This window comes from Trypanosoma rangeli (assembly GCF_003719475.1).
Source record: "Trypanosoma rangeli strain AM80 chromosome Unknown Tra_15.4_contig_00174, whole genome shotgun sequence".
NCBI classification, from domain to species: domain Eukaryota; phylum Euglenozoa; class Kinetoplastea; order Trypanosomatida; family Trypanosomatidae; genus Trypanosoma; species Trypanosoma rangeli.
Window position 1 is genome coordinate 30,147 of NW_021705912.1, and position 11,329 is coordinate 41,475.

The 11,329-nt window shown below is 53.5% G+C and overlaps 3 protein-coding genes across 3 annotated transcripts, besides 1 other annotated feature; all 3 read left to right on the plus strand.

Annotated features, from left to right (window-relative positions):
- The first annotated feature begins 89 nt into the window (after positions 1-89).
- Positions 90-116: a microsatellite.
- A 250-nt stretch (positions 117-366) lies between these two features.
- On the plus strand, positions 367-2,475 carry TraAM80_05402 (uncharacterized protein; the record flags this gene model as incomplete). Its single annotated transcript, XM_029382281.1, has 1 exon — positions 367-2,475. One exon carries the CDS (start codon positions 367-369, stop codon positions 2,473-2,475), a length of 2,109 nt encoding a protein of 702 aa, XP_029238008.1.
- Positions 2,476-2,976: 501 nt separating this feature from the next.
- Positions 2,977-8,256, plus strand: TraAM80_05403 (flagellar associated protein; the record flags this gene model as incomplete). The annotated part of the gene is made up of 1 exon (XM_029382282.1): positions 2,977-8,256. The coding sequence occupies one exon, from the start codon at positions 2,977-2,979 to the stop codon at positions 8,254-8,256; it is 5,280 nt and encodes a 1,759-aa protein (XP_029238009.1).
- Positions 8,257-9,163: 907 nt separating this feature from the next.
- Positions 9,164-11,329, plus strand: TraAM80_05404 (uncharacterized protein; the record flags this gene model as incomplete). The annotated part of the gene is made up of 1 exon (XM_029382283.1): positions 9,164-11,329. A coding segment is annotated over one exon (2,166 nt), but the record flags the coding sequence as incomplete, so codon positions are not given.

Sequence of the window (11,329 nt, forward strand, 5' to 3'; positions counted from 1 at the left end):
TGGCGGTAAGATTCCATTTATTAAGACAATAACAGTGCCTTTACTTCGAGTTCCTTTTCTCCTCCTTTTGTTCTTTGTCTTTCTCTCTGTATATATATATATATATATACATATATCTTTCTTTGCACGTGCGTGGGTTTCTCACGCTTATCCCCGATGCTCTGGAGCTATTTTTGTATCTCTGGCTCTGTGTATATGTGTGTGTGTTCACGCCGCATGTGTGTCTGCGTTTCTTCTTTTTTCTTCTTCTATAACCCTGCTTGTGTGTGTGCCTGTGCGTACGGGTCCTGGTGACACAAAACACGCAAGCACGCAAACGCGTCTGCGCACGGAGGGGCCCACACGCTGCGTTGAGGAAGAAGCAAAATGGAGGACGATTGGAATGGGGACGGGGGGATTTCGAACCTACTCCTTCTGGAGGAGCCGAGTGCGTTGCATTTGCCGTGCTCCGTGCGGTTTCGTGCCTTTTCTGACGCGGTTGACAACTCCGTTACACGCGAGGCGGCGTGGCGCACGGTGCTGCCGAATAGTTTGTGCGTCCACAAGCGACGCAGGCTGGACGACGTCTCAGGTTGCGGAGGTGAGGCGTTGGTGCGGCCCATTTTACGTGTTATGCGTGACCCCATTGAGGTGGCGCGTCGCCGTTTTGAGACTCTTCGCTGGTTTGACGAACCACGTGGGGCGGAGGAAATTCGCGCACGCTTTGAGCTTGACAGGCGACTTGGGGTCCAGCCGAGTCTTGCCGCCCTGCATCAGGCATTGAAGCGGCTAAGAACACTGCACCACACGAAGCTTATCGCGGAGCTTGCGGAGGAGCTTGTGATGGATGCCCCGGCGATGTCTGTTTATACGCTCCTGCATATTGTGGAGGGACTTGAGGGGGAGCCCCAGCGTGCCGCCTCGCTCCTATTCTCCTTAGCGCCTTTAGTTACGAATGGTACTGTGCCGACAAGTGTGTGGTCCTCGCTCTGTTGCGAACTGGATACTGTGGCTCGACAAATGCCGGCACCCCTAGAACGGTCAATAGTTGACCTCTTTGGTCAGCTTTTTAATCAGGTCCGGGAAGATGGCCCTGTGAACGGGTCTATTGTGGTATATTACGGTCAGGCGTTGCTTAAGAGCCGCGCGCCTATTCGTAGTGTGGTGGGATTTGTGCAAACCGAATTGCTAAGCGGACGCAACACGCCACCGAGTTACGGCGTGTCGGAGTTACGGCTGAGCGCATTTATTAGTGAGTTGATTCAAGTCTTGTCTGGCTGCCCAAACGGGGGTGTGGACGAACGAGAGGAGGGGCCACCGTTTTCCGCGCGAGAGCGGCTGTTGTGCTGCAGTGACCTCGTCAAGCATGCATATGCGGGACGACTTTCTTTGAATCAGGCTGCATTTGATGTGTTGTTGCGCTTTTGTGACGAGGAGCAGGAGTACAGCCTCCTTTGCATCCTCTTTCTTGCCATGTGTGCACTCTCCACACCGACGTTGCTCTCCGTCACCCGCGTGGCGGAGGTGTTATGTGATGTGGAGGAGCTTTCCTGCTACTTGGCGGGAGTTCTCGGTCAGCCCATTCCACGGTGGATGCTGTACATTTTGGTACGTTACGGAAAATCGACTCTTTTTTCTCTTGGTAATCGAAAAAACAACACCCGTGAGGCCCTTGAGATGCATTTCTGTGACTGTTTAGCGCGGTTGTGCGCACGCGATGGAACCGCTTCGCTTTGCATGGATGTTTTTGACGCGATTGTTGAGTACGGAAACCCAGCGGGGGCGCACGTCTTTGTATGCGCCTTGGCGCGTGCACTGGGCATGGCGCAGCGTCCCTTTGTTGAGGCAGCGACGAAAACAGACGTGACAGCATTGGAACCCTTTAATCTTGAGACGCTGTACTATGCATTGGGGCCAGCTGTTGTGACACTTGGGGAATTTCGTTCCTTTATTCGTGAACGACCATCGGCGTTTCTCTTTCCGTCTCACAAAGGAAGTGGTGTGACACTGGAGCATGCACTGGCCGTTCTTTTGGAGTCGCCGCAGGTGTACGGCACTGTGCTGGATGCGACTGCGGTGTGCGCCCTTGCAGAGTCGTCAGCCCTTGCAGAGGCGTTTGTGAAGATGATGGATGGATACGCAGCCAAGTCAGGGGCCGTTGCGTTTGTACCCTTTGAGGTTTCTGCTGCAACGCAACTGACGGATGCCGGACGGCAACTGCTGCTCGCATGGTTGACAAAACACAACTGGCTAATCTTGCTGCCGCTTTCTTCCACAGTCCAACTGCTGCCAAGCGTCACTTCCTCGGCGACATCGACGCCTGTCTCACTGCAGCAGCAGTCATGTGTTTTGCTGTTTCACGCAGTACGTCGTGGTGGTCACAAGAAGGTTGCATTTGTAACTGCCGCTGGTCCTGTTGCGGAGCAGGCGAAGGCAGAGGGCGTGCATCCTGTCATCACGCTTGCCGAGCTGAAGGTACGCCTCGGTCTACACTAAAGTTGCACTCCACCTGGTTTGTATCCGGGGAGGCGGCAGAGCCAGCCAAAGCAACACTCGATACTGCGAACAACTGGTGTATAAGAACAAAGAGAAGTATATGAAAAAGGGAGACAAGAGATAGAATAAGAGAAACAAAGACGATGAATATTTATGTTCATGCTGCTGTTGTCACGTACGACGATGGTTCTCTAGCCTTCTGCATTCCTGTTACTCTGGAGGGAGCTGGTGACGGCTACAGGACCGTTCCGCAGCTTATCTTTTTCCTCCATTTTTTATTGTTGTTGCCGCTTCTCTGACTCGCTTGCGGAGCTTGTGTGATGCCGTGCCGACGCGTGCATATGTTGGTGCGTATTGCAGTGGGTACTATTACTGTTGCTATTATTTTATTTCTTCTTGTTTCTTTTACTCTCTGGTTCACGTCAATTTTTTTCTGGGTGATAGTAGCAGTCGAGTCTTGTGGAGCCCTTTCTCTTTATCACTCTCTCTCACTACCGCGACATGACTGCGCCGGCGGAGGCGGTAAAGGAAAAGGCGCCGCTGCATGTGTACCCCGAGGCGGAGGTTGGGACCAGTTTTTTTTCCCACCATGGCCTCTATTCCATGCGATACAACGGCGTCTGCGCCCTCACAGGCTCCATTGTTCTCATGGCATCTGGAAGATTTGTGATGTTTGTGGATGTAAAAAGCGGCAAAATAATGTCAACTCCTGGACCTGAGAATGGTGGTGTGGGCGTCGTTGCGGTGCACCCTTCGCGGCGGTTTTATGTCGTGTGCGAGAAACTCCCGAACGATCCGTTGATTCGTGTGTACAGTTGGCCCTCACGCGAGGAGGTGGGGCAATTTGTGGGCGGTGCGACAAGGGGATTCAGTGCTTGTTGCTTCAACAAGGACGGGACGATGATGGCCACGGTTGGTATGTACCCGGACTATTCCCTGGCTGTGTGGAACTGGAATACGCGGGGGATGATTTTGCGCAGCAAGTGCCATAACTCGGACGTCTACACAGTCGTGTTTAGTCGCTTTGATAGTGGTGTTCTTGTGACCGGTGGGGCGGGAAACATCAAGTTTTGGTCAATGGCAAACACGTTTACGGGGCTAAAGTTACAAGGGTTACTGGGGAAATTTGGACGGCTGGAGATTACCAACGTGTCGGGGTTTGTTGTGCTGTCGGACGGCAAGGTTCTTTCAGGCTCCGAATGTGGGCTCATCCTCCTGTGGGAGGGGGATCTCGTGCGCTGCTGCTTTGCGCAGGAGGTGATCAAGGATGAAGTGGATGGGGCAGTTGCACTGGCTGTGCAAAGCTACGACTACAAGCCCTGCCACAACGGCGCGATAAACGTTCTGGAACTGCTTGAGGACGGGCGTGTCATCCTTACGGCGGGCGATGACGGATACATGCGCTATTGGCGTGTCAGCGAGCTGGAGACAGCGGAGGGCGACGGAGCCCCACCGTTGTATGCACCGGAATGCCTCTGTGAGGTACTTGTGGATCCACAGGCCCACATTCGCGCCATGACGCTTTGTCGTGACACCAATGAGTGGGTCGTGCTCGATAGTACCGGTGCACTCTGGCGGGTTCCGTATATTGCATCCAAGGACATTCTTGCAAGATCCCGACTCCTTGCCAAGGAACGAGCCCGGGTGGCATTGCGGTTTACTGGCGGTGGCATCACAAGTGCGGCGGTGTCTCCAATTGATCACACAGTGGTGACTGGTGGTGAGGACGGCAAAATTCGTCTCATTGACTACGTGACACCACAGCAGGTGTATGAATTCATCCTGCCAGTCTCCACCGTAGTTGTTGCTCTCCGCTTCCTGCGTACGGACACAACCGGGATGAAGCTTATTGCGTGCTGCGAGAATGGGACGGTGCTACTGCTACAACGCGGAAGTAATACCTTCGTCTTGCTTGGTCAGTGGCGGCCACATACGGATGGCCTTATGACGATGACAGTTGATCGTGATGAACGTCGTCTTTGCACCATTTCAACAAACGGCACAGTCTTTTTTTTTGACATTGATCCGGATCTCTCTGCAATTGCGCCCATTGGTTTTTGCTGCCTCCCCTTGAAGGATGTTCGGTGTGCGGCGTGGGACGACGCAACGTCGTGCTGCCTGTTGGGATACGAGAGTGGGAAGCTGCTGGCGATTCAGGCACCCAAAATGGAGGAGATGGATCACAGTGTATCCTTTGAGTTTACCTGCATCTACGCTCTGGTTGGTATTCGCCAGCGGAAGCTGGCAGAAAAGAAGCTTGTGAACCTGGTTGCTGGGGAAAGGGCAGACGGGATACAGGAAGAGGAAGAAGAAGAAGACATGGGGCCGTGGCCGGTGCATCTTATTTGCCCTCTACCTGATGGGTCGTTTGCGGTTGGGTTTGCGGCGCCGGAACTGCTGTATCGGTACCATCTAAACATCCGCTATGACAACTGCACGGAACTTCCCCCGCTACCACCGACAGGGATTGAGCCTCCTGACTACTTGGAGGAGCCCATGAATAACTTGTGCTACCGCGACTTGGTACCAAAACTGGCCACTGTCAGCATCTCGGAAAGCTTCATCGTCGTCATCTGCGAGAGCGCTCAGGTGATTCTACGATCACTAGACTCTTCTGAAAAATCGCCCCAGGAATGCATACTCGCCGCCGCGGCCCACGATCGGCTAGACGGGCAAATTGCCACTGCCTGTACTTCGTTTGATGACTCAATGCTGGTGTCCGTCGGTTCAGATGGACTCGTCATGGCACAAATTCGTAAGGGCTACCATGCGCCACTGCCTCCAAAGATCCAGGCGGGGTACCCGCCTCTGCGTGCCGAGGAGGTTGTGCCGCCGCAGCCAATTGCATTGTCGATCAGCGAACAAAAAGAGGCGGATGATCGTCGTAGTGCCGAAGAAGCTAAGCAGCGGGAGCTCGATGCCTTTCTTGCGAAGTTGCACGTTGTGCATGCGAAATACGCGGAGTTGCTGGCGGAGAACAGCGCCGCCCCCGTGCAGCTGCGGCTGTCGGAGAAGGAAATGGCCCTTCACCCGCAAATCTTGCAAGAGATGGAGGAGGAGAAGCAGCGGCGTGTAAAAGAGTCTAGGAATGAGAATGCCCTTCAAGTTGCAAGAGAAGATGTGCGCACCCGAAAGATGCGGGATCGATTTATTGATAACCTCATCTATGACCACTTTCAGGTGATTAGCTTCTCCAAGGAGTTTGCCGTCTCATCGTTTCGCACCCCTAACCCAGAGACGGCGATTCGGCTACTGGATAAAGAGATCAACGACTTGCTCTCTTTCGATGCGGAAGAAGATGCAGCAGGCAGGTCGGTGGAAAACGACGGTACGAATGACAGCAAATCCCGGAGCAAAACTCCGGGCATGACAGATGAGGCAGGAAGTGCTGAAGTGGAAGACGCCCGTTTGGCCACAGCCGCAGGCATTAACGAGTGGCTGGCGACCGAAGAGAAACACCGGCAGGAACAACTGAAGCTAACGAGGGAGGAAAGTGGACTGCTGACCACAACTATGCGTCAGCACCTGGTCAAGATGGATGAACGTCGTGAGGAACGTAGGCGGCGGAAACAAGGGTACGAGAAGCTCCTGACGTATAAGCCAGACCCTGCGGCAGAGGCGGCGCAGTTGGAGGCAAAGATGCGACACGAGGTGGCACGTCGTGGGGAATGTGTTTTGCGAACGGATCCGTCATACAATTCGAAGCCGTCAGCTGTTTCGAAGCTGCACCAGTTGATTTGGGTCGAAAAGATTGTGCTGAGGCTGCGCAGCACCTTCACGAAGAAGCTGCTTCTTCTTCGCGATGAAAAGGCAACCTTGTGTAAGTCTTTGAATGTCTTCCTACGGCGCATACGGGAGATCAACCATGCATTGAAGGAGACAAACGCTCAGTCAGCGGATGTCCACTTGGCGCCGATTGAGAGGCCGGAGCAGCGCTTTGTCATTGACCACGAGGGCCTTGAAGCGTTTGCAAAGCAACGACATAAGGAAAAAATGCGTGAGGAGTTGGCAAGGAAGGCGCAGCGTGGGTTTGGTGCCGATCTTGTGGGAACGGAAGCCTCGGCAAACAACGATGGGACGGGAGCTTTGATGTCTGGCGAGGAGGGAGATAGTTTTAAAAAGGCCTCTAACCGCATGTCGATTACCGACCACCGCACAAGCCCGCTCCGGCGGCAGAGGAACCGCAACATGTCGCCGCCCCCAAGGTCTTCACGGGCTTACAACACGGCTGTTCTTGCTGCGGTGGCTGTACGGGAGCGAATGGACAACGAACTGCGTGCCAAGCTAGAGAATGTGAAGCTCACCGAGGTAGAGGAGGAGGAGCAGCAGATGGAACGAGAGCGGCTGATCGCTGAGCGCTACCGCCTTCAATGCCGTGTTGATTCCATGATGAAGTCATTCGACCAGCGCCTTTGGGAATTGCACGAGGAGCGTGTTAGTGTAGACGCAGATCTCTCTCTGGCGGATGCCCGCTCCCTACTCATGTTTAATGAGTACCAAATCCTGCTTGTCTTCCGGCATAAGGACCGCGAATTACGGCTACAGTACGAAGAGACGAAACGATCACGCGATCAACGAAATCAGGAGGTGACGGAGCTGCAGAAAGAGGTACAGGAGCAGGCGGGCGTAATTGAAAAGTTGCAGGAGACAAACAAGGCATTCCGTCATGAGGGAGAGTTCTTCATTGAGTCTCACTTTCCAGCAGAGCATGTGCCATACATTATCAAGGTGTTTTTGCGACAAATTAAGCGGCGTAAAAACCTTGGCGATGTCTCCGCAGACGATGATGATATCACAAGCGATGACGATGATGAAGACCTGAACGAGGAGGACCTATGGGAGGAAGTCTGCCCGCCCAACTGCTCGGGGGATCGTTGGCAGGAGGTGCTGGCGATGCGCGAGAAGCGGCTTGACTATGTTGACGCCATCGCGGGGGCACGACGGAAACAGGAGGAAATGCAGCGCTGCATCGAGGAACACAAGATTTTGGCGGAGAAACTCAACACGGCCTTGTCCTTGTCGCTGAAGGCGATTGAGGAATTTCAAGGTGAAAAACGCAAGGAGCTGAATATGCTGCAGACACTTGTGGCACTGCGATGTAGTCAAGTGAGGTGTCTTGAGGAAGAGAAGTGCCCCGACACCTTCCGTCGGGATGATCTTGTGGTCATTTCCGATCATGTGATGGCGAAGCTGCATCATCGCATTGAGGAAATGGCGGAGGAGAAACGGGACTGGCGGATGAAGTTGAAGGAAATGACGGCGGAGCTGCAGCGGCTGCAGCGTGAGCGGACGGTTAAAGAGGCGTTGCACGCCAAATGGAAGGAAAAAGTGTACGAGGCGATGATGCTGAAGTTTGGGTGCACCGTGAATCTGGAGCTGCTGGAGTCCACCACCAGCTGTCGGGAGGTGGAGGAGCTGAAGGAGCAGCTGCGCATAGAAGAGCTCTCCTGGGAGCGGGAGTTGCGAAAGCGTGAGAAGAAAATTACCGCTTTGCGGGAGACAATGCAGCGTCGACTCGTAGAGAACACACGCCTTTTGCACGAGCTGGGCGATCAGGAGAGCAGCCGGCAAGATGTGGAGCGGTCACTGTCATGTGCCACGCAGAAGGTGGTGAGCCGAATGTATGACGGCTCCAACGTCGCTACAGCGGAGGACCGGCGCAACCTCAAGTTACTTATCGCCGCGCAGCAGGAGGAGATTGACGCCCTGCGTGCGGAGGTTAGTCTGCTGCGCAGTAAGGTTGGACATCTCTACGCCCCCTCCGTTGCATTCACGACATGAGAAGGGAAGGCCGGGAACATAATATATGGGGATAAATGTGCACCCGTTCACGTCGTTCACGCACTCCCCCCCGACCCGCTCTTGTGGAGCAACCGTCCATGCACGACATTGTCTGCAGCATGCCAGGCATTAAATGCAACCTTTCGTATCACGCATCCACACATACTTCCTCGCACCACTTCATTCTTTGATGTATATACACTGCCACTAAACTAGAATGACACACATACACGCATACGGGAACGAACAGCAGAAGAGGGAAGAGAAAGAGATAAGGAAAGAAGGAGGAAAAGTGTTGTGTGGGTATGGAGAGGTGTGTAAATGTTTGCAGGGGAAGCTGATAGAAGAATACACGTTACATTTCCACCCACAGACCTTTTTGTTGTATCCTTCGCCATGTAAAGTTTTTTTGGATGTGCTGCGACGGCAGCGAGAGGGGCGGCGAGATTGATGGTGTTTTCTGCGCATTCACTCGGGTGCCAAACCGCCCGTTGTTATTATTATTATTGCCCACTGCGTCTCCCTCTGCTCTTCACCACCGCAAAACGCACACCGCAGCGAAGAAGGGATCGTTCAAGCAAATCAAGCGCTTAGGAAAATTAAGAAACAATAGGAGGAGGGAGTTAGACAAACAAAGACAACCGAACAACCGCAAAAGAAACAGACGTTCCCCCCCTCCCCTCCCCCCAGCCCGTTTGCTTCCCGGCACACACACGCACAAGCAATCGGAGTGCTACTCGAAATAAAAAGGGGTCAAAGAGAAAATACACATAAAAACAACAACAACAAGGGACTCGCGAGGAGGAAGAGCGAAGAGAGAGAAAATAAAAAGAAGGACACAAAACGGAAAAGAGCTGAGACCCCCAAGTAAGACAAATATAAGGTGGCGTTACATAAGAAAGACGTCATGTCTATTTTTGGTGCACCGCTTCCACATGAAGACGACACCGCGACGTCGCTTATCCGGCGTGAGGGTTATCCACCGATTGGCTCATACGAGCAAATTCCGGAGGTGTACGTGTGCCCCTGCTGTAGCAACATAAACCCCTCCCATGAACCTGACCACCTGTTGCGCACCGCAAAGGAGGAGAAGGAATTGGAGCGGCGTCGGCTCATGCAACTTGATATTTTTGAGGAGCGGGCGAAGCCCATCAGCATGGCTGTTCCTCGACCGCGCGCTATTCCCATTCATCAGGACACCGATGATGATCAACTTAACCAGCCGCTCGTGCCCCCACCTCCGATGACCCTGGAGGAGCTGCGGAAGATGCAACGGAAAATGAACAGGACGCGCCTCATTGTTACAGTGCATCATGGAAAGAATCTTGACCTTCATCCACTTGATCCGACATCCGTTCTCTTGCGTTGTGGAGCGCTTGAGGGACAGACGGCGAAGGTACCTCGTGGTAATGGGGTTCTTTCCACGTGGGAGGAGATTTTTGAGTTCTCTTACCCTAACGAAGAGGAGCCGCTTGAGCTACTCGTCATTGACGACGCTCTGCCCGCCGAGCAGGACCATGTCTTTGGCGGTATCGTTGTTCCGCCGTACGCATTACGCAATCGCGCTCGTGGTGATGAGGAGGTGCTACCAGTTTGTTCGCCGGATGAGATGCAACGCGGCTATGGCCGCATGAAGGAGACTCCTATGGGCTCTATTGTCGTCTCGTGGTATGTGAAGTCCGGTGCAGAGGAGGATGAGCCTACCAATGTGAATCAGAATCTTGAAAATCCTGTTGACTGCGTCTTCGTCGTTCACCGTATCTTCCAGTACACTGACAATGGAGCAGAGCCCTTCATGGACGGCGTCCTTTGCGTTCTGCGTGACGCAGACGATAATCTCTCTGCCTCAACCCAGTACCAGCCAAGTGGTGTGGCGAATATGTCAACGTCGCCGTATTATACAAAAGAGGGATTTAATTACCTCCCTGAACCAGCCTCGCAGACCATGCAGCTTATCACCGAAAAGAGGCTTGGAAACATCCTGCTCTGCGTTCCGAAGGCTCACGGAGAGGGCGGCGAAGATGAAGGACTACTGGTTGTTGGTGCTGTTTCACTTGATTTCGGGGAGTTGTACCACAAGGGCTCTGCCGTCCTGCTTGTTGAGTCAAGGGTGAAGGAGGATGCCTTGTGGGGTGAGATTGCGCTTGAGTGGCGTCTCACACCACATACGACGCTGCAAGAGGAGCTGGAACGGCTCCAATTGATTCACAAGAAGAAGTTGGAGCGGGGGGCCATGGGGCAACACGCGACAAAAACCCATGGGCCTCTCTTTGTCACTGTCGTGCGTGGCGTGAACCTTTCCGATCACGATGGAAACCCGCTGACCCAGGCACAAGTCTGTTTGTATGCCGGTCATATGGAAGGCTCGACATTTGTTGCATTCAACACGCTGGACGAGGACGGCATGACGAACATCATCAACTGGAACCAACAGATGCAGTTTATTGACTTGGATTATGACGAATCGGACATAAACGTGCACGTCCTTGACGGCAACGAGAGAATCAGCAGCGGCGAATTTGTCGCGGATAAGGAGAGGAGCTATGTTGTTGTACAAATGCACGACCCGTATGACGAGGATAAACTGATGGGTGAAATTCTGGTGAACTACAGACGTGTTTCCGCCGCCGATGACGCGGCACTCAGGAAGTCAGAAGACAACAGCGCTACCAACAACGTGAAGAGCGATGGGGAAGAACGCATCCTACTAAGCGAGGGAAGAGAAAGGTCTCTTGAGGTTCAAGATCACCAGAACGGTGACAGGGAAAGCCATCATGAAAATGTCAATGAGGAATACGGGGACCAGGCTCTAGCGCAAGAATACCCCGGAGAGGAGGAGCATTCAAAGAGAGGACCGTCTTCTGATCAGGCACGGGCTCAGGACTCCCCTGGAGACGAAAGGCATTCAAAGAGAGGACCGTCTTCTGATCAGGCACGGGCTCAGGACTCCCCTGGAGACGAAAGGCATTCAAAGAGAGGACCGTCTTCTGATCAGGCACGGGCTCAGGACTCCCCTGGAGACGAAAGACGTTCAAAGAGAGGACCATCTTCTGATCAGGCACAGGCCCACGAA